This window comes from Pleurodeles waltl, chromosome 4_1, assembly GCF_031143425.1.
Source record: "Pleurodeles waltl isolate 20211129_DDA chromosome 4_1, aPleWal1.hap1.20221129, whole genome shotgun sequence".
Taxonomy (NCBI): domain Eukaryota; kingdom Metazoa; phylum Chordata; class Amphibia; order Caudata; family Salamandridae; genus Pleurodeles; species Pleurodeles waltl.
In genome coordinates, this window is record NC_090442.1 from 512,947,090 (window position 1) to 512,970,636 (window position 23,547).

Genomic DNA, 23,547 nt, shown 5'->3' on the forward strand with positions numbered 1-23,547 from the left:
GCATAAAGAGCTGTCTCAAGTTTAAGGAGGTACTGCGCTCGGGCACAAATCCGTTCTGATCCATGTGAATAAGGTGCGGTATGTGTTGTAGCAACCTATTAGACTGTGCTTTGCTCAATATTTTGAAATCGCTGTTGAGCATGGACAGAGGGCGAAAATCCGTCACTGACGCCCCATGGGATTTAGTCTTTGGTAGGGGGATCACTAACGCCTCGCGCAATGTCTTGGGCAGCGCGCCCCTCTCAAAGGCCTCAGCATATAAGTCAACGAGCAGTGGCACCAGTATGTCACCATACACTTTATAAAACTCCATGGGGAGTCCGTCTGTACCCGGCGTTTTACTGGCTGCCAATTGGGAGATAGCAGTTTTCACCTCCTCTTGGGTAATCGGTCCTCCCAGCAGGCCGCTGTCCTCCACCCCAAGAACAGGCAATGGGTGAGAGTCCAAGTAACCCCCCAACAATCACGGCAGGTTATCACCAGGGCGTTTATACAAGGACGTGTAGTATAATTTAAACGCCTCATTTATCCCTGATGGGGTGTAGTCTAGTTCTCCCGTCACGCTCCGCGCGCTTGTCACCGGGACGCCACCCCTGTTGGAACGCACCAACCACACCAAGAGCCTGCCCGCCCTGCCTTCCTCTGCCTGTACAGCGGCTATATGTCTCAGAAAGTCGTGGCACCACAGTCTCTCTAGTGTATGATTATACAAGTCTCTAACCCTGAGAAGCTTACGCTGTGTCTCTGGGTCCGTCCCCTGCTCGACCTCCCTGTTCCCCCTCTATTTGGGTCAGTTCTGCAGTAAGAGTCTGCCTGATACCGTCTGGGCCATACAATGCCCTCTCGTCACCACTTTGAGGGCCTCCCACTCCACACCAAGCGAGCCTGCAGAGTTCCTGTTAATCCTGATGTGGTCAACCAGATGAGTTCTAAGTCCCTCCCTATATACTGAGTCTTCTAGGGCCCTCGGTCGCATATGGGAATGGGCGACCTCTCCCCTGATCCCCGCCAGGTGACGAGTAGTGCGCTATGGTCAGACAACATCTGACCCAAGTACTCTGAACAGATAATCTCATGAACGACAGGACCAGAACTCATCACACGGTCTATTCTGGTATGTAAGTGGTGCATTCCCGAATAGTAGGAGTAGTCTCTGATTTGTGGGTGTTGAAGTCGCCAGATGTCTTCCAGCCCCCAATGCCTCGCCCACTCCCTAAGATTCTCTGCCATGGCCTGCGCCATCGCCCCCGTCAAGGGGGGGAGAGAACGATTGAGCCCAGTGTCCAGAACGCAATTGAAGTCTCCCCCACAACGAGGCGATTACCAGAGTACCGGGCCATACGCCCAGAGAGGGCCTGCCAAATGCAATCTGTGCCTGATTAGGTGCATATATACAGCTTAACATTATGGGGCTGCCGTACAACCTGCCCTCCATTATGACATATCTACCGTCGGGGTCCATCTCTATTTCTAGGGGCTCAAACGGAACCCCTGCCCTAATCCAGATCAGTGCCCCTCCCGCATACACCGAGTACGTGGTGGCAAAGAGCTGCCCCCTCCATCAACACCGCAGTTTGTCCACCTCCCCAGCAGTGAGATGTGTTTCTTGGAGCAGCGCTGTGTGGACCCCTCTCCTCTTTAGATAGGACAGAATCTTATGGCGCTTAGCCGGGGACCCCATCCCCTGGATATTCTAAGTCATTCATTTGCAGTCCATCCCCATGTGCGAATCGGGGGAATCAGGCCCGCCACCCAGTCCCGGTGACTCTTGGTTTGTGTACCAGTTCTCCACCCCATATGTGCCTTCAATGTAAATTCAAATGTAGTTAGTTCCCTGCGCAGGTAGTGCAACAAAAACATTGTGTTCCAATTCCCTCTCCCCAGGGCAGTACCACAATGAGCGGCTGCCCAGAATACACTCATCAAACAAAACAATAACACTGAGTCAGTTAGAGTTCTCGCCATATAATAGTTCATGGTCGAGAATTGGGGCAGGAGAGCTGTAGTCGCGTACAGGCCCTTACCCAAATTGCAACCCCAGTGGTGAGTTCGTCCCTCCGCCGCTTCTCCCGGCTATAGATCATCAGCTGCCCGCGGGGTCATTTTCAGGGCTTCGTCCAACTGGCGGGAGTCCGAGTCCGTAGAGTGTGTGCAGTGATCCTCGGTCTCCCTCTCTCGCCACATTGATGCAGCAGCCTTAAGGGTCGAACGTTTATCGTAGTCCCTCTGTTCCAGTGTGGGTTTGATCCTCGGGCGGAACCCGGTCCGTCGCTTTCTTTCTTCCCTGCACCTTTGTCTGCGGTGTGTTCCCAGCGGGGCACCAGAGCCTCCCGCTGCATTGTTCGCCTCTAGCCACTCCCAGGCCTCCTCCGGAGTCTGAAAGAACAGGCTACATCCCTCCTGCATCACTCTCAATCGCGCCGGGAATAAAAGTGAATATTGCACTCCTGATTCTCTCATAGCTCGCTTTACCGCCATGTATGATGCCCGCTTGATCTGAACTTCAGCAGTGAAGTCCGGAAATAAGTTAACTGCACCATTGTCCACCTTGAAGGGCCCAGTCTCCCTGGCAGGATGTCTCTTTCCCTATAGTGCAGCAGTTTGGCTACCACTGTTCGTGGGGGTCTTCCCGGCACTGTTGGCTTAGCCAGTACTCGTTGAGCCCTTTCCAAAGCGAAGAACTGGGTAAGCAGGCCCGGGGCAACCTCCTGTTGCATCAATTTTTCAAGGAAAGAAACCGCATCCGTCCCCTCGACTCCATCCGGCAGGCCAATGATGCGTACGTTACTTCTGCGACTTCGGCCCTCAGCGTCTTCGGCCCTGCGCTCCAACCGCTGTACCCGCTATGTTAGTTGCATGATCATGGTCTGCATCTCCTGTTGCGCTGGGGTCAGGGCTGCGATCATCGTTTCCGTGGTCTGTACTCTACCTGCCAGTTTCTGGTGATCCACATGTAATAGGCCGAGCTCCGCTGACACTCGTCCGATTTCCCGCTGAAGGGTGGTCTTAGACTCCTCTATGGCCCCTAATATTTTATCCAGAGTCACTTGTATGGTTTGCGGAACGAACTCGGCCATGTCTGAGGCGCTCCGGTCGGGAGCACAGTCCTTCTCTTGTGTCCGTCCCTTCTTACGGAGTTTGGTCGACATATGGCCACAGGGGCTCTAGTGTCCACCCCACCGGTGCCAACAGGATTCATTACAACTGTGCTTCCGGGTGCGTCTCAGGCAGTTCGGCGCTCATGGGAGCTATAAACAGGTCCCCGTCCGGTGACCAGACCCGTTTAATTGCATGTGGCCATTAATCATTGCTGATACGACCTTGTTCAAGGGCCCAGGTAGTATCCCCAGCGCTTTAAGGAGGGATACATCCTCCATTCCTCTGTCTGGGCTGCGGTCCAGCGCCAAGTCTCTTGCCCCTGCTAACCGGCAGGCCAGTAATCTCAGCAGTTGCAGGGAGGTCACGTCTGCTCTCCACCAGGCGTTGGTTGTCTACCCGTTAATGAAGTCTTTGTCGCGCTGCCCTGGGGTCCGGTTGCTCAACCCGGCCTCCTCGTCTCTAAAGGTATGCCTCTGAGGGATTCATCAGTACATGGAGGACCCCGACAGGCCGCCCCGGTCACTCGTTCTCAGGTTCAACCTCACCACGCTCTCCAGCTGTCCTCCCCCGGCTCGGGCCGCCAACGGCAGCCCCGCCGCCACCAGCACTCGCTTCACCGCATCTCTGGTTCCGTTCCGATGGCACCTCTTTTGGACCCAATTTTTACTGGCCAGGTACAGTTTCCGTTGCACCTTTTGCTAATCGACCGGTCCGCGTTCGTTCAGTCGCGGGCCCCTCTCCCATCAATTGCCTCTTCTGGTACGCTTCCCTCACAACAATCCTCCACCAGCCTCCATTCACCACCGGAGCACGGCGTACGTTATGTTTTGCCCACGCTGCTCCCCCGCCTTCTCTGCGGTCCGCTTCTCAGTCCGAGAGCAGGCCGCGTCCAATCATCAGGCCGCACCCCCGCCGGGTGTAGGAGAGCCCCTGCGGGTCTTCGTTCCAGGTTTTGGGCAGTCGTCAATGGCCCCGCAGTTCTGCACACCGCCCCGGCCTTCCCGGTTCCGTGCGGGGTCCATCTGGGGTCAATATTAAAGGATGATTTTTTACACCGTTACGGAGCAGCGTTTTCACGTGTCCGCCGTTGCTGCCGCTCAGGCCACGCCCCAGGCTGAACATCATGGATAGTCGTCACTGTAGCCCAAACCGCAGGTTGGATATCATGGACAGTCGTCCCTGTAACACACAGCCAGTCAAGTGTTACATATTGTTGCTGCTGAGGCTTTGTGTTGGCAGTCATTATGGCCTGTCGCTGCTGTAGTGCGGAGTGTGGGTCTCACATTGCCAGTCATTGCTGGTGGTTGCTGTCAACTTGGAAGCCAGATCTCACCAGAGCTTTTGTTGCAGTTTTGAGCAGTTGTTGCGGGTGGCAATGTCTTGGCATGGAGAGGCCTTTTTGCAGTTGCAAGGAGCCCAAACTTCAGGATTTTTACCTTTTGCTTGAGATGAATACACTTGGATGCCAGCCATGGGTCAATGACCTGTGGAGGGACCTTTTGGGGATCAGGTACTCACTCCAGCAGAGGTCAGCAGTGCTCATGCAGGTCGAGTTGCAGGTCCAGTTTCAGCAGGTCAGCTGGGCAGTTATGGAGAGGCCTCTGAAGCTTGTTGTGTCCCTGAAGCTCACACAGGAGGTCAGCCAACTGACCTTTAGAATCACTCTGGTTAGCATGTGACGAAGGCAAGCAAGTCCTATTTTCCTTCTCAGACAGCAAGACAGCTCTTCTAGCAGCAGGACAGTCCTTCTGTAACTTCCACAGGTCCAGGAGTATTTTGATGACAGGCTTTGGAGGTCCAATATTTATACTTTGTGCCAGCCTTTGTTTGGGGAGACTCCCTGTCTTATTCCCACATCTGGCCCTGGACTATGAAAGGTCCACTGTTAGAAACTGGGTTTCTTGTTGGCAGAAGTATGCACCCTGTCCAACCGCAAACCTGGTCAGGGTAAGTCACAAACGTGCCCTCAATTTACCTGTGCTCAGAGAAATCACGCTTAACTTAAGAGGTAGAATGTTAAGTATTTGTACAGCACTTCAAACAGTGAAAATACCATACAAAAAGATAAAACACCTGGTTAGAGAAATAGACCTTTGGTTAATGAACAAAAGAAGATCAAAACAACAAAAAATCAATTAGTAGAATTTTTAAAGAATAAACATGAAAATAACGCTTAAGAGCAAAAAGCACCTACTGGGGGATGTCTGGTCACACTGGACTGAGACAAAATCAAAAGTTAAGTTCAACCATCATGGAGCGTAGGTTGGATACAGAGATCAGCCTTGACCTGCTGCAAAGTACTTTAGTTGCATCAGCATCGAAGGAGAGATGAGGGGTGCAGGTGGGGCGTCATTCTTGGTCAACAAAGAAATGCAGTGAATCACAGATGGCAGAGCCAGCTGCTTTAGCAGGTGAGTTAGAAGTCTTTTATGTCTCTGAAATTTTAATCAGGAGGCAAGCCAGCAAGCTCTTGGAGAAAATCTGGTTCTGGTTTTAAGTGTTGTTGGCCCAGTCCTTCTCACCTAGGCAAGGAGGTTAGCAGATCTGCACAGCAAGAAAGCAGTTCTTCCAGAGCAGTAGTCCAGCAGTGTGGCCTCTTTTTTGGCAGAGTATCCACAGATCCAGAAGTGTACTGAAGTGGTGGGGTCATAGTTCCAGTACTTTTACCCAGTGGTGCTTTTGTAGTGGGGAAGTCTTCAAAGAAAGGTCTTTGAAGTGTACAGATGGCCTCCCTTCTTGCCCTGGCTCCCAACTCACTACAGGGGGGCATGCAGCCCTTTGTGTGGACACAGCCTATTCAGGTGTAAGTGAGGCAATGCTCAGCTCTTCCTCCACATCAAGCCAGATAATGGCCCATTGAGGCCCATCAAGTCACTCCTAAGCTCCCATTGTGTAAGGCTGTCTAGAGGGAATACACAGAGCCCAACTTTCACCGATCCCAGGCACGTGATCAGAGAAAGGCAGCAGTCACCAAGTGGCTAAAGTAAGAAAATGCAAACTTTCTAAAAGTGGATTGTTAGAACTGTAATTTAAAATCGGACTTCCCCATAAATTAGGATTTTAAATTAGGATTCCAGAGATACCAAACTTTAAAAATCATCTTTTCATAAATGAAAGTTACACTTATAAAATGTAATAAGGTAGTACCTATGTTATCCCATAAGAGAGATAGCCCTTGCAGTAGTGAAAAACGAATTTAGGAGTTTTTCACCACCAGGACAAGTAAAACTTAATAGTACATATCGTACCTTTTAAATATATTGCACCCTGCCCCCTGGGCTGTCCAAGGCCTACCCTAGGGGTGTCTAATATGTATGAAAAGGGAATGTTTAGGCCTGGAAAAAAGTTTATTTGCCTGGTTAACATGGCCTTGTAAAACTGCACGGAGGCTCTGCAGTTGCAGGCCTGAGACACTTTTGAAGGGCTACCTAAGTGGGTGGAAAAATCAGTGTTGTAGGCCCAATGATAGCATTTAATTTATAGGCTCTGGGCACATGTAGTGCACTTCACTAGGGTCTTATAAGTACATTAAATATGCCAGTTGTGGATAAGCCAATGTTACTACATTCTAATGAGAGAGCACAATCACTTTAGCACTGCTTTGCAGTGGTAAAGTGCACAGGGTCATCCTGGGCAGGATACCTTTTGTTCCTCTAGAAAGCTTGTAAACAGGGCCAGAGAGGAGAAATTCACCCCCATACCGGTTTTATCGTGGGCATGTGTTCCTCAGGTAGTCACACCTCTAGAGTGGGCTTCCTTGCTCCTCATAACTGAGGAAAGGTCATGCCATTTTGAAGGGGGCCAGAGTTTGGCATTCGGAGACAGTCATATGCCACATATCACTGGGACTTTGTCACTATGTAGATTAGAATCTAGTAGCCTCTTGGTTCCCCTCAGGGCACTTTCCTGGGGATAAATATGGCATCTCTAGCATGTTGACCCTCAGTACTCGCTGGACTTGGAAGAAGGATGAGAAAAAAAACACTTTGCACCTGTTGGAAGCACGCAAGGGAAGGCTGTGACGCCAAAGCTACTGTACCTGTTGCACTTTGGCCTTGCGGAATTTGGACCCTATTCTGCATGCCTAGCTCAGGGAAAATTGATTCCTGGCCCTATTCTGCATGCCTAGCTCAGGGAAAATTGGTTCCTGGCCCCAGTCGGAATCTGAGACTGCATGGGTCATTTGGCTGGCCCCTCAGAACAGCACTAGGGGCATCAAAGCTGAAAAAGCCTAAGATGTACCTCTGGTAGCCACTGCTGAGGGTTTTTCACTGCAGGACTCCAGCACCCCATAGGACAATTCAAAGATAGCCAAAAAGTGCACCCATGTCTGCTTGACCTGTGAGTGTTGGTTGTAACTGTATTCTTCGCAAAAAAAGGGACACCACCCTCCACCAAAGATTTGCATTGTGACTGACATTGGAAGCCCTTAGGATCCTATATGGAGGACTTCATGGGACCCGAGATCCATGAACAGAGTCACCCCCACTCACTTGTGGCCCAAGGACATGACCAGATGTCACAGCGTTGAATGTATTGCATAAGGAGCATCCTTGAGCATCTCTGAGCTTGCAGCCCTCAGCACCGGAACCACTCCATTGTTATCTATGGAGATCATCCTGTATAGCTTGGATTCTGCTCCTAAAATGCTCTAGTAGCCAGTTAACTGTCCAAAGTATTCTTTCTGGTCCCTTAGACCTCTGTCTTGCCAGACTTGGTTACCCAATTCAGGCCAGAATGTCTAACTACATTTTACAAACTTTTCAAAAGTTTCCAAACATTTTGTTGACCAATGCCTGTTTGCAGGTGATATAGAAGTTATTTATTACTTCTAAAATCTCTATCTCTGCAACCCTCCTGTAGATTTTGATGGATAAGGACTCTACAAATTCATAAAAATAGGCTCTATGTTTGTAAATTGGTGTCTTGTTTTTTTGTGCTGCGTGACTTTCTCATTTCGTTGCTTGGTGCAGATAAATACTTTTCACATTGTTCCTTAGCTAAACTTTATTGCTCACAGCCACAGCTGCCCAGTGTTGAGGTTAAGGTTAAGTAAACACATCTGACTGATCCCCAGATGGTATATATGAGTGTACTGCATGATAAGGCTACTTAGCCATAACATATAGTACACCCACATCCTCACAGCTATATAGGATATATTTATAAATCCAACCTCTAATCTAAGTTGGTTTACTGCAGTTGTTGAAGGCAGCCCAAAGGAACGTCTTATTTCGCAGCTTATGAGTTTTTCCAAATCCTCTCTTAGTATGTTCCCAAAAGTAATTGCCCCATACATTACAGCTGGGATTCATTTTGTCAGTAAGATTTGAATAATTTTAAGTTGTGCATTGAACTAAGCAGCTCAAGGTACAGCATGCTAAGCCAACATTGTAAATAACTTGTGTAAGAAACTGAACTATTCTTTGGGGTGGGCAACTGCCCAACACAAGCGAAAATAACAACTCTTGTCAGTGTGAACCTTTAAAGTCAGTAAATTAACCCTGTGGTTATTATAAAACCGAACAGCCCAAGCTTAATTTGGGGCAATGTGTAAAGTATTTATATAGTATTTAAACAACAATAAAGTTACAAAAAAACAAGCAATAAAAATTTTAAAAATGAGAGGGAGAAAATGAATGAGCATAATGACACCAAAACAATAAAAATCCAATAAGAGGAAGCAGAGCTAAGAATTTGCAAAGATTAACTGAAAATAGTGCCAAAAAGCTCAAAGCGCCAATGGCATTCCATAGTTGTGATTTGAGGCTGACCACAGGGGAACCCTCTTTGGATACATTAAGTGGATTGGTCCTGCTGAATGTCTGGAAGATACAAAGTTTGAGAAAGTTTCGAAAAAGTTTCAAAGTCCTAATAAAAAAAGGAACTTAATTCAATCTAATGCCATGGAACTGCCGGTGGATTACTTTTCACAGTAAGTCTCCTTGACTCTCGAGCAAATGTTTTCGAATGTTTCCAGCCTTTTTCCTAGAGTACCCTTTAAAGCCCCTCAGGGACCTCAGGGGGCATGGGTACCCAGATTCGCCCTGCCTGCCAGAGAGAGGCCACCAGCAAAACCCAATCCAAGTTCCAGTTGCCACTGGTCTGCTGGGATACGTATGGAGAAGGACTTCTGCATCTTTTTGTGTCCCTTTAGTCACAAAGAAGGCCAATCAGCTGGCCCCTGAATCCATTTCCTTGTCCTGGGTTCAAGGGGAAACAGATCCAGCCCTACAGGGCTCCTCTCAGATTACAGGTAACAGGTCCAGTCCCCTTCTGTTCTCCTACAGGTCCGGAAGGTGTTCTATCCAGGTGCCTCGGAGTGCCCCATTTATGGGCAGGATGACTGTTTGGCATTCTCTACTAATTGAGTAATAGGTAAAAGAGGTAAACATTTCCAGGGCACTCATACCCACTTTTTCAGTTGCCTTTACTTGAAGTGCCACATTAGGGCATTTTCAAGATGGCAAAAGCCTTTACCACAATAAACTTGTGCTGGGAGGGCTGTGCGTGTGTAGGGGAGTGCGCTATGGTAATCATCAGTCACCTCTCACACCTAACATTAAAATCCAGTTTAAAGTATTCCCTGTTTCAACAGAAAACCCGGAAACAGAAGTCTGGTAGGACAAAAGCAGAGTTCTTCAGGAACCAGAGAGGGGAAATACAAGAATTGTCCTGGCATCCTGTTCTCTCCCTTTCGGATACTTTGAAGTGATTCATGTGAGACAACAGACCAGGCAGGATCTGAAACTGTGGTATACATGGAATGTGCATAGCCCCCACCCTTCAACTTCTATTGAACATAGAGGATTCATCTCTGCTTATTGAGGATAGCCTATTATGTGCTCATAGAAGGAATTTCACAGCTCTTTCACCTCTTCCCAGGCTGCGTGCAGGCTGGGAGTTGCTGGAGAATTAGTGCAAATAAGCCTACAATAATGTCAAGCAGGGAAAGTTACTTTTCCATAATTAGTATTACAGATCCCACTTCTCCATCAACTTGGATTTGTAATAACTAATAAAAATAGTCATTTAATTCCTATTCCCAAGGTACAATATTAGTTTCTGGCCCATTCCCGAGATACTGTATTGATATTTTAATCTATACCCTGTTTTTTTTTTTTTACATAGGACAGCCACAGTGAAAATAGCTTTTTCGTCCTTGTCAGGGTAGTGGCATAGTAAGATTAATTTTCCACCTGTCCCACTATAATGTACCCTGCCTTGTGAACTACAAGGCCTATCTAGGTTTGACACATATTCAAAAAGGAGGTGTTTAAAAGTCTTAACATGTTATTGTAACAGGTATACCTGCAGTTGTTATACTGCAGCAGTTAGGGCAAATAGGGTAGGAATCTAGCCATGTTTGCACAGTCACTGTCGTGGATTGTACAATAGGTGCTGCAGTCCACAAGCGACCTTTAACTTAAATGTCATAAGTGCACTTTCTACACCGAGTACTGAGGCCTTACAAACCATTTAAATGTGCCATTTAATCACATTTATAGGGGAGCACAAGCACTTTACTCCTGGTTAGCAGGGATAATGTGCACAGAGTCATAAAGCCAGCAAAAATAGGCTCCAGCTAAAAGGTGAAAAGTCCTGTGACCACACAGAAAATGATTCTTTTAACTCTGTAGTTGACTGTGAGTTCCCAATTTCAATAATTCACCAGAACACATATAGTTACTTTGCTCCTGGATAGGTAATTGAGGTGAAGGGTTAGAGTAAATACATATTGGCACTGGCAAAAGAGAACAGGTTTGCTCCTACTGTGGCCTTGTGACGCTATTGGGAGTTTCAGGCGTCTTTGTAAACTCTTCTGAGGTTACCATCACATACCATAGTCTGATCTAGATTTTGAAGGTATGTCCTAGTGTATCGTTTAGTATGTTGGCAATATCATATTTATGAAGGTGTATATGTGCGGATGTGTGTATGAGAGATTAATTCGGAGATGTGCCAGTTTCATGTGAATCGTATACGTTGTAAAATATGCTCATCTCCCAGCCAATGAAAGCAGCTAAAGCCCATTCATTCTTGCTGAGTATGTGACATATTAGAGATGTGTCAAATGTGTGTGTGGTGTCTGAACTGTCTTGTCCTATGTGTCTCAAATAATAATTTAATCTATCTCAAAAGTGCCATAAAGTTCCTCAGAAGTTGTATCTTGTATCCCAAATTACCATCCTGTGCTTTAAAGTGCAATTATGTGTTTAAAGACTAGCACAATTACCTTTCAAGTACTGTGCCCCAAAATAGCCATGGTGTGACTTGAAAGTGACATGATTAGTCCCATTATGTACACCAAAAGTGTAACACTGTGCTCCCTGATAACCTCCATATGACCTTTAAGTGACCCTGTATGCCAAATAATTACAGCTACTAGGCCCCAAAGTGCTATCACATTCACCAAATGTGCCTCCAGGAATGTCAATCTTAATATTCAGAAGTATTGCATACCCTTAAAGTGCCATCTTTAGTGTGAAAATTACCATTATTTGTGAAGAGCTAAACTATACCCTGGAAGAGTGATCATATCCCTTTATGTAACTTCATATGACCTGAAAACTCCATCTTATGCCTAGAGCGGGTCATCAAATGCCAGCTCAAAGTACATAATTTGGCTAAGGGTGGAACTAAATACCTCAAATATGTTTTTGTTTCACATAGCTATTCCATCACTTGCCTCACATAGCACAATATGTGTATGGAATGGAGGGGTTAGTTGATGCCTGAGGGACTTAGAGGGGACCTGGGTGCGTAATTGAGAGTGTGATGATCTGCATATGTTTGTGTGTGCCTGTTTGTGAGTGTGTGTAGGTGTGTATATGTGTTTTTGCTTGAGTATGTGCATGAGGTTGTGTATGTGTCTGTGCTTGTTCTAAAAGTTTTCACTTAACGTTTCCAAAAGATCCGTTTATCTATGGCTCATGTGCATACAGCTTTTTGGACCAAAGTGAAAGTTCTTACACCTGCATGTTTCTAGTTCCCCCAGTACTTCATTGCTTTCATTGTCCTTAACTAAATAAAGTATGTGGTACAGCTGCTTGGCACCATGCTGCCGCTGCAGATCCCATTTACAGATCTCGAAGGAGATTGAAGGTTTCTCACTCAGTTTCATTTTGTTTGTTGATCTGCAGAATTATGCAGGAAGTGGATGACTAGAAGTATGTCCTGCCCATTTCTGTTTTAAAGCTTGGTAAGCAGGGCTTGCTAACAGTGGCGGCTGCTGTGAGGAAGGAGTGGGGGGGCAGCACACAGAGCGAGGGCAAGGGTGGGGCAATAATAAAAAAAAAAGACTTATCTGCCGCCTTAGTGTTCCACTGCTCCCGCTGTCTCAGTTCTTCTTGTCTTCTTCCTCCGCTCCCCACCCAATCCTGACGCTTCTCTCATGCTGTTACCCAGCATGAGAGAAGCACCAGGATGGTCCTGAGTGGGCTGAAATTCCACTCAGAGAGGGAGTGAGAGACTGCTCTTGGTCTCCACTGGGCTGTGCAATACAGCTGGGTGGAGAGTTCTAAGTGCACATGTCAGTTTGGCCGGCCTCAGACGGCTGGCCAAACTGACATGCGCACTTAGAGGTGCACATAGCACTCCTCCTCCACCTGCTGACACGGAGGATGCTGGTCCCACCTCACCCTAAGTGGAAAAATAAATTGATAATGAAATACTTTTATTATCACTTTATTTGTATGCTTTCAGCAGCAGGGCGATGGTCCTCTGCCATAGCAGAGGGGCCGCCCCTGCCTGCTAAACATGGCTGAAAATAAGAGGAGGAGGCATGCATTCACAGTGATACAAATACAGTCACCTTCCAATGGACTTAGTTGAATGTGTGGATTCTCTGGTCTGGGTCCCAGGATTACAGCCCCATTCTCTGCACTCATTTAATGTGTGATGATGATAAACTGATAATGATATTTGTTATTATTATTACTATTATGATAATGATGATGACCACCATCGGAACAATAATGATAGTACTGATTTTAATACTATCACTTCCACTACTAATAATAATGTATATAACAATAATGCAATTATGACTACACCACTACCTCTGAAATTATCCAGATTTTATACTTACTTTAAAAAGCAGAAGAAAACCTAATTCAAATGAAGGAAGCCTAAAAAGTCACAATTCTTGGAAAGGGGTTTCTGTAAGGCATGAGCGCTTTTCAGTACCCAGTGAAATTCATTTTCTGTGCAGCTATCTTTCTCTTGACAGCTGAGCTACCCTGCGTTCTTAATTGTCTTTATTTGAATGTGAAAATCAATCAATCAATCAAAGAGATTTATAGAGCGCGCTACTCACCCGTGAGGGCCTCAAGGCGGTGGGGGGGTGGGGGGATGGGAGATCACTATTCGAATAGCCAGGTCTTAAGACTCTTCCTGAAGAGTAGGAGGTCCTGGGTCTTGCGGAGGTAGGTGGGGAGGGAGTTCCAGGCCCTGGGGGCTAGGTAGGAGAAGGATCTGCCTCCGGTGGTGGTGTGTTTGATGCGAGGGACAGTGGCGAGAGAGAGGTCGGAGGAGCGGAGGTGGCGTGTGGGAGTGTGGAAGGTCACTCTTTCGTTAAGGTAGGCAGGGCCGGTATTGTGGAGCAATTTGTGTGCGAGGATGAGGATCTTAAAGGTGATCCTTTTGTCCATGGGGAGCCAGTGGAGGGATCTGAGGTGTGGTGAGATGTGTTCGTGTCGGGGGAGGTCGAGGATGAGTCGTGCTGCTGAGTTCTGGATTCGCTGTAGTTTGCGCTTGAGTTTTAGTGTGGTGCCGGCGTAGAGGGCGTTGCCGTAGTCAAGCCTGCTGCTGATGAGTGTGTGAGTGACTGTCTTTCTGGTCTCTGTGGGGATCCACTTGAATGTTTTTTTCAGTATGCAGAGTGTGTTGAAACATGAGGAGGTGAGGGTGTTGATTTGTTGGGTCATCGAGAGGGAGGAGTCCAGGATGATGCCGAGGTTGTATGCGTGGTTTGCGGGGATGGGTGCAGGGCCTAGCGTGGTGGTCCACTACGAGGGGTCCCAAGTGTTTATGTGTGGGCCAAAGAGGATCATTTCGGTTTTGTTGGAGTTGAGTTTAAGGTGGTTGGCTGTCATCCAGGCGGCGGTGTCGAGGAGAGCCGTGTGTTGGTTGGATTTGGCGGTGTTGGGGTCACGGGTGAGGGAGAAGATGAGTTGAGTGTCATCAGCGTATGAGAGGATGGTGATGCCGTGGGGTTTGATGATGTTGGCTAGTGGGGTCATGTAGATGTTAAAGAGTGTGGGGCTGAGGGAGGAGCCTTGGGGGACTCCGCAGGTGATTTTGGTGGCGGAGGATTGGAAGGGGGGGAGACAGACTTTTTGGGTTCTGTCGGTGAGGAAGGAGGTGAGCCAGTTCAGGGCTTTGTGTCTTATCCCGGCGTCGTGAAGGCATGTGCTGAGTGTGTGGTGGCAGACAGTGTCGAATGCTGCGGAGAGGTCCAGGAGTATGAGTGCTACAGTCTCGCCCATGTCGGCTCTGGATCTGATTTAGTCGGTGCATGCGATGAGAGTGGTTTCTGTGCTGTGGTTCTTGCGGAACCCAGATTGGGAGGGGTCGAGTGTGTGGTTTGTCTCGAGGAAGTGGGATAGGCGGGAGTTGACTATTTTTTCCGTGACTTTGGCTGGGAATGGGAGGCGGGAGATGGGGCGGTAGTTGGAGAGGTCGCCTGGGTCGGCTTTATTTTTTTTGTTTTTACTTCTGCGTGTTTCCAGAGGTCTGGGAAGGTGGCAGTTTCGAATGAGCTGTTGATTGTGGCTCGGAGTATGGGGGGGATGGCGGGGCTGGCTCTGTTGTATATTCGGTGGGGGCATGGGTCGGAGGGGGAGCCAGAGTGGATGGAGTTTATTGTGATTTCAGTTTCTTCGTCGGTGGTGGGGGCCCAGGTGGTGAGTAAGTTGGGGGGGGGTGTGTGGTGGGTTTGTGTTGGGTGGGTGGGGGGTGCGTGTGGGGGATGTGTGTGGTGTGAAGCTGTTGTGTATGTCCAGGATTTTGCGATGGAAGTGGTTTGAGAGGGAGTTGCAGAGGGTTTGTGTGTGCGTGGGGTCTCGGTTGCTGGCTTTGGAGAGCTCTTTGATGATGATAAAGAGTTCTTTGCTGCTTTGGGAGTTGTTGTCAATGACGTTCCTTGTAGTGTGCTCTTTTGGCGGTGCGTATGAGTTGGTGGTGGATGCGTGTGGTGGTTTTGAGGGCGGCTAAGTTAGTGGTGGTGGGTTCTTGCCTCCAGGTTTTCTCTGCTTTGCGGCATTTGTGTTTGGACTCGTGGAGTTCAGTGGTGAATCATGGGGCGCTCTTGATATTGCGGGTGGTGATGTTTTTTCTGAGGGGCGCGAGATTGTCGGCACAGGTGGTGATCCATTTCTTGAGGTTGTGTGCGGCGTTGTTGGGGTCGGTTATGTTGGGGGGGTATGTGTCAGTTGGGAGATCAGGCGTTCAGTGGAGATCTTGTCCCACATGCGGTAGGGGGTGGTGTGTTGGTGGTGATGTGTGGGTGGTTTGTTGTAGGAGAAGTGGACGCATTGGTGATCCGTCCATTGGAGTTTGGTGGTGTGGGTGTAGGTGACATGTTGGCTTGAGTTGAAAATTGCGTCGAGTGTGTGTCCAGCTGAGTGGGTGGGGGCTGTGACCAGTTGTTTGAGTCCTAGGTTGGAGAGGTTGTCTAGGAGGGAAGAGGATTTGTGGTCGTGAGGGTTTTCCAGGTGGAAGCTGAAGTCGCCGAGGAGTATGTAGTCTGTGGAGGTGAGAGCGTGCGTGCTGATGGTGTCAGCGATGGTGTCACAGAAAAGGAGTTTATGACTGCCCTTTAAGCAAATTATTTTGTGATTTCTCTGATTCTTAACGTTCGTTGGAAATAAAATATACTCTAGTTCTAATTTGTATCTCTACATCGCCCAGCATAAATGGAGAAGTTTCTTATAATTAGTATTGCTACTAACTTCATTTTTTGTTGTTTATCGTTAAAATCTGTATTTCAAATCTGCATTTTCTATCCTATCCTATCTACACTCTATATTTTTTTTTACTATGCCAATATTTAAGAAATGCTGGTAATTACATTTCTCTCAGCATGTCTTGTGGGGGTGGGGTATAAATTAAGTTGCAGCTAAAGGCGTTGTGAATGGGAATCGTTTAAATCTGATGCCATTAAACCACTTTTGTTAATTGAATGCGGTTTAAACCCACTAATTGTATTTTTACAGACATTGATGAATGCAGCACTGGGAGGCACAGCTGTTCCAACGACACAACTTGCTTTAACTTGGACGGTGCCTATGACTGTCGATGTCCGCATGGCAAAAACTGCACAGGGGACTGTGTCTATGAGACTAAAGTCAAACACAATGGCCAGATTTGGGTGCTCGAGAATGACAGGTGTTCGGTTTGTTCATGTCAGGTAAGTACAGAAGTCTGTCACCTCTATATTCTGATGAATCACATTAAATTGGAATGACATTGGTTTTTGCACCCTCCAAAAACAGGAAGATCAATTTTGTTTACCTGAAGATAATTTTGTGTCCCCCTGCTGATCTTTAATAAGGAATGCCATAAAGTATGTGCTAAGTCACATGGAAGGGAATAGAAATAGTTGACATGTTCTACCTCTTATGTGTATTCAGTCTCTATGTCAGACAACACATTATTCCATGTTAAATACATAGAGGTCTATTTACAAGCCCCTAGTGCCACCGGAGCACCACTTTTAGCGACGCTCTTGTGGCACTGTGCTATTTACGTGGCTTGACGTCACCTTGTAAATATAGGCCCCTGACACAGTTTTCTGCGGGTGAGGGGCATGCAATGGGTGTTGCTGTGGGCATTCCGCATTTTGATGCTGCCCCCAGATTTACGAGGATCCATAAACCTGAGGCAGCGGCAAAAACTAACGCCATTCCAGGGGTGGCGTTAGCATGGCCACATGAGGAGTGCTATTATTTCTCCTCGTTTTTGCTTTTTCTATGTGTGCATTCTGCAGCACACATAGGAAGAGCAAAGCCCCATTAAAGAAAGATTGTTTATGTGCAGGAAGGGAAACCTTCCTGCACATAAACAATCATTCTCTGCAATTCAGGCAACGTTGTACTATGGTGCAAGAGTGCATGCGCTGGAGCTAGGCAGCTAATTTTAGCACCAGCGCTGGGGCAAACACAGAGGTGCACTGTATAGTATTAAATACGGCGCATACCTGCATTTTATGAACTGATGCAGTGTGGCGCTGCCAGTTTTGTCGCAGAGCCACGCTGTGTCACATTTTCAAAAATGAGGCCCATAGACTTTGTGCATTTTGTCCTATCAGGTTAGCTGAAAGATACTGCTAGAGTAATGGCATATAGGCTGGGCTGTGATCCAAACAATTGCACCAAACCATCTTTTGTTTCTTCTTTCACACAACGTTTACTCATTCTGCACATACAGGGTCAGGTTTAGCACTGGTGGTGCCTGGTACGGCAACCTTTTTTGGCAAGATTGTATGAGAAACTGTCAAACTCTAAAGGAATGTTTAAGATAATAAGGGTGGCTGATCTGCCTGAATCTAGGAGCAACCTGAAAGGGCCAGCTGTAGCACTGGTGGCATCTGGTGCAACAGTCTTTTTTGGCACTCTCCTGTGACCTTCTCCTCAGATTGCCTCACTACTTCCCATCAAAAGTGTCCCTCATCTCTCCATAGCCCCTCTCTTACATACATTTCATTTGTTTAAAAGTACTGGTAAAGGCTGGCTTGACTAATCTTCTCAACTATCCTCATAAAATACAGATCTGTTTTTGTAGCAGGCATATTAACATTCTGCGCTACTTTATGGTGAGTCAAAACTGCTACTAGACAAAACTCCTATTCCCAAATTACCAAAATTCAATCAGTAGAACTGAAGATACGGAATTTGAAAGATTTTAGTGAAAATAGAGCATAAAAGTACGAGGCACCAACTATTGATCTCTTGTGCACTGGACCAGTACAAAGCCACAAGTTAATGCTGACCATGGTGGAATGCAGACTGGTTAAAGGAATTCACCTAGGACCACTGAACACAGTACCTTAAATCCTGGTGCATGATCTCCGTGGCGTTGCTTTGCGAAACCACGCATCATCCGGCGTCTGTTACGAGGAAGCTGTGAGGTGAAGCTTTGCAGGGCTTGGTGTCACTTTGCATCAGCTCAAGGGTGCTATGCTGTGAAGCTTGATGGGCCCTTGCATCAGTCCTGATGAGCTGGCAGCTGTGTGACGAGGCTTTGCGTCACACAGTGTCGATTCTGATGAGGTTGGCAGCTGTGTGGCAAAGCTTTGAGGGGATTTGTGTCACTCCATGTTGGTTCTGATGGGGAACCACAGATTGACTTGGCAGAAGCATCTTCAGGCCCACTTCCAAGGGTCCAGGACTGGGGTGGCACCTCTTGGGAGAGCAGGACTCACAGATGGCAGAGTCAAGGTGCTGGGTTCAAGGTTGTTGGAAGTCTGTTATGTCCCTGAGGTTATTTCAATATTCCAGCCAACTAGCCCTGGGAGTCACTCTGGGTTCTGGGTTCAAGAGATGCAGGTCCAGGCCTTCTCACCCAGATAAGATGTAAGGTCAGCATAGCAGGACAGCAGCTTCTTCACAGCAGCAGTCCAGCAACGTGGCATTCCTTGTAGCAACACAATTGTCCTTCTTCCTGGCAGCGTATCTGCAGATCCAGAAGTGGACTGAAATGGTGGTGTGTGAGGACTGGTATTAATACACCGTTGTGCCTTTGAAGTGGGGAAAAGCTTCTAGACACAGGCCTTTGAAGTGTAAGTGGGGTCAGGCCCAGTTCCTCCCTCCCATCCAGTGATGGCTCATTCAGTCACACCTATGCTTCCCATTGAGTGTGGCTGTCTAGGAGGAATACACAAAGCCCAACTGTCACCCACACTCAGTGATGCAAGCCAGAAACAGTCTGAGACACCAAATGGCTAAGGCAAGAAAATTACAACTTTCTAAAAGTGGGATTTTTAGAATTACAGTTTTAAATCCAACTTTACCATAAGTAGTGATTTTAAATTGTGATTCGTTGACACCAAACCTGAAGGGATTACCTGTTCTCAAATCGGAAATCACACTTACATAATGTGCAAAGGTAATTCCAATGTCATCCTATGGGAGAGGTATGCCTTGCAATAGTTAAAAACAAATGTAAGTTGTTTTGTCTACCAGGATATGTACACCTTAGAAGTATGTCCAATATTTTAAACACAGTGCACCCTGTCCTTGGGGCTGTCCAGGGCCTACCTTAGGGGTGACACATATATTAACAAGCATTTGCAATGCAATGGGTCTCATGTTTTCTCGAGTTAGAGCTATTGGCGTTGTAAATTCCTAACTGGACTTTTCCTTGCCAAACAAACTGAAAATAAAAAGGAAAACAGTTGACATAAGTGAACCGATTCAAAGTGCCACCGCCGCCATGAGTTCAGCGCAAAGGAGAGACATAAAAAGGAAGAAGTGCGCTCCCAGTCAAGGTTATCAGCAAAAGTGCAATTATCCATGTAACAGAGTCGATGGCCAAGATGGAATCTAAACTGCCTCAAGGAGGGACAAACGTAAAGCATTTACCAACTAAAACAAAGGATTTTTGAAAGGCAAGCCCATGAACAAGTGATAGTGATGGATATTCAGTGGATGTGGTTAAAAGCCCAGATACACACCAACACGCTGGAAAAGCAGCTGCTGTGCTCGACCTAAAAATGAATATTTGGGCTTGGCAAAAGGTTTATTTTTCCAGGTCGGCATGGAGATCTGAAGGCAAAATGTTTGGGGGAACCATGCCAAAAAAGCCAGGTTTAACAGCCATCCTTTTTTTTTTTAAATCTGTTTATTAATCATAACAATCACATACCAGTACATTGGCTGTTTATGATTTAACAAATTATTTGCTTACATATATAAACTTGCACAGCCTCGTTGCATATTAACTGGTATGTAGGAAAAAAGAGAAGAAATCAAATTATAGACAAAACATAAAATATTGCTAACAAAGCAGAAAAGAAGAAACATGCAGCTTAAATACTGTGCGACAAATACTTGCCGAGTAACAATGCAGCTAAGCACGGCTGATGTCATTAATAATATATACTACCTCAGACGGAGGTAAGGAGACGTTAGAGGAAGGATTGCAGCTTATATATGTAAATGTGTGTAGAGCGGGGGACAGGAGTGAAGCAGGGATTTATGTTTTGCGGTGTTCAACGGGATACTGAACAGGATTAGCATTAAGCGAGCTGGGTTTGACCTGTGCACAGGTTTGTGCGCAGTGAGAACAGCCTGGTGTGTTAAGTTAATACTTTGAGGATAATAATGAGAATGTCAGCAATGTCAGTAATTGAAATTGAGGCAGTTCAAGTGTCCTACTGACCATATCCACCTGGTTGTTAGAGTTGTGTATGGTGCGCTATTCACGGGGGGTGCAAGTCATCGCGCGCTTCTATTGCCACCACAAAAGTGTTCCAGACTTCGGGGCCCACCTCAATGAGACCTCTGCGTTGCAGTAGATTGAGTGTCTGCGCCTCAGCCTGTGAGCGACTATGTAAGTCACGTAGCCAAACCAAGTGGGATGGAACATGTGGAGCCTTCCAATGTGTTGCGATCAAACGTTTAAAGACAGCAAACGCTAAGTCTATGAATCTGTGTGTCTGTTTATCTTCCTTAGTACGGTGACGTATGCCTAATAAGCAGGACTCTGGTGTGGGGGATAATGCGAGGGATGAGATGTCTGCTGTGGCGTCTGTAACTCGGTGCCAAGCTGCGTTTATTGAGTGACAACTCCAAACCATGTGGTAAAAGTCAGCTGCCGGGATAGCACATCTTGGGCATGACGGAGTTGTGTTCGGGTATATTCTTAGAATGCGGGCTGGGGATAAATAAGATTGGTGAATATAATTGAATTGGGTGTAGCGTAGGCGAGGATTTCGGGATATTGATTTAATCGTTGCAAGAGCCGCAGACCAGGTTTTTTGTGGTAATGGTGTAGGAAGGACCATGTCCCAGCGTGCCTTAGCGTGCGGCAGGGTGGTACAGACTGCTGCTAATAGTATATTATATATTTTAGTTATGGTTCCTTTTACGCTACCTATTGTAAGGATAGTAGTGAGCAATGGAGACTCAGGAGGCTCGTCATTGCCGAGGCCCCAAATTTTGTTTAGTAGCCGTTTAATGGCGCTATATGTCAAAAAGGCTCCCTTATGCATCACCCCGGCCGACACCAGATCCTTAAAGGAGTACAACGCGGAATTGGAGTACAGATCACCCACCTTCAGCATATTTATGTCACGTGTGTTATGATGTGTTGAAATAATTTGGGTGCCCGGTAATTGAAACAGCGGTAGCAAGGGTGAGTAAGGGGGAAGGGGGTCTTGCCACGGACATATCTATGCCAACAAAAGCGAGCTGCCTCCATCAGTATATGTTTCGAGGATAGGGAATGAGGGGTAGATAACAATGTGAGCAGCAGCCCCTGTGGGGCCACGCATGACTGCAGCATTACGCCCTCAGTGGAAGGGGCATCACGCAGCCATGCAGTCAGCCACGACAATTGAGCGGCCGCGTAGTATCTTTCGAGGTTAGGCATGCCCAGCCCGCCCATTTCCTGCGGATGTTGTGTTATGGTCAACGCTACTCTACGTCTATCTTTGCCCCAGAGTAAGTCGGTTAACATTGAATGTAATTTACTAAAGAAAGAGCGTGGCAGACACACTGGAATGGCAGTGAAGTAATATAGGAACCTCGGGAGGATAAGCATCTTGGCAATTGCTACACGGCCCATCGGGGATAAGGGGAGTGAGCTCCAGAATGGTATCGAGCTGCGGGTGGATCTCACCACTCTGTCGATGTTGCCCTCTTTTAGATCTATAACAGAGTGGTAAATCTGCACCCGAGGTATTTAATGGTCGTATGTGACCACTGCAGTTTGTACTGCGGTAGTGTCGTATGTGTGTCAGCCGGAATGGGGACAAGAGGGAAAATACTAGACTTAGACCAGTTGACGTGTAGTCCAGAGGCGAGGGCAAAGGAGTCCAGCAATGCCAACACCTCTGACATGGAGGTAGAATGATTACGCAGATAAATCAGGGCATCATCTGCATATAAAGATATGACATGATAGGTGTTAGATTCCGGGATGCCCCACTTATGCGCGCAGCTACGTAATTTGATTGCCAATGGCTCCATGGCAATGGCAAACAGCAAGGGGGACAATGGGCAGCCTTGCCTGGTGCCTCTGCTTATGGAAAATGCTTCAGAGATAATACGACCATTTTTTACACGTGCTGTGGGCTTAGAATACAGTGTTTTGATCCAGTTTATGAAACCGGGTCCAAAACCGAACGCCCTAAGTGTGCAAAGAAGATAATTCCAGCTTAGAGTGTCAAATGCTTTTTCAATATCTAAGGAGAGGGCGACCGCTTCGGTGTTTGTGCTGTTGTGCATTATATGGAGCAGCCTCCTAATATTTAGGAAGGTGCTCCTACCAGGAATAAAGCCGGACTGGTCTTGATGTATCAGACTCGGTAGGTGAGGGAGGAGCCTGTTCGCTAATATTTTCCCTAATAATTTGCAATCTGTATTTAGGAGGGATAGCGGTCTGTATGATTTAACATCCAAGGGGTCTCGGCCAGCTTTTGGAAGGACCACTATTAAGGCTTCACGCATAGAGTCTGGCAGTTGTAAATTATGGTACGCCTCATTAAACACTTCTACGAGCGGGGGCAGGAGATGACTCGGATAAGAGTTGAAGTATTCTACCGGTAGTCCATCCGACCCGGGGGTTTTACTGCGCGCCATTTGTGCTAGTGCTGAGCGCAGTTCTTCAATGGTAATGGGGCCATCCAGAATAGGGGAATTATCGAGGATAAGTTGGTTTTGAGAGACAAGTTGTAATATATCAGTTAGGTGTGATTCCGGCGAAGGAGGAGGAGATGTGTAAAGTGTGCGGTAATATATGAAAAAAGCTTAATTAATGCCTGACTGAGTGTTAACGATATCGTCGGGGTTTAGGCGTATCGCGCCGATAGGCGTTGGTTGTGAGGGCTGTCGAGTCAGCCAGGCTAATAGTCTACCGGATCTATCTCCTTCAGCATGCTGTTTTGTCATATAATGTCTGTAGTCATGTTTGCCCAGCCTAGTATCTGCTTCGTTATGGGCAGCCCTGAGTGAGTTCAGTGTTGTTAGTATGGACTCGTCTCTGACAACCACATTCTCTGCGTTGCGGATTTTTACTTCTAGTGTTTGTAGCTCTTTAGTAAGTGCTTTTCTCACCCCCACCGTAGCTGCAAGGCAGTGTCCTCGTATCACCACTTTATGGGCATCCCACTCTATAGAGCGGGATGATGACGAGTTTTTATTTAGCAGGAAATAATCAGTTAATTTTTTAGCTATGTCTGTTTGAAAGGGGGGTCTAAAAGAGCTTCCGGCTGTAAACGCCACG

The 23,547-nt window shown here is 47.0% G+C and overlaps 1 protein-coding gene across 2 annotated transcripts in view; it reads left to right on the top strand.

Moving 5' to 3' along the window:
* Positions 1 to 23,547, top strand: part of NELL2 (neural EGFL like 2) — a 1,100,394-nt gene that overhangs the window by 994,321 nt on the left and 82,526 nt on the right. For both annotated transcript variants that reach the window (XM_069228823.1, XM_069228824.1), the window contains one exon: positions 16,317 to 16,510. In XM_069228823.1, the coding sequence (XP_069084924.1) occupies positions 16,317 to 16,510 (194 nt within the window). The remainder of the gene's footprint in view (positions 1 to 16,316; positions 16,511 to 23,547) is intronic.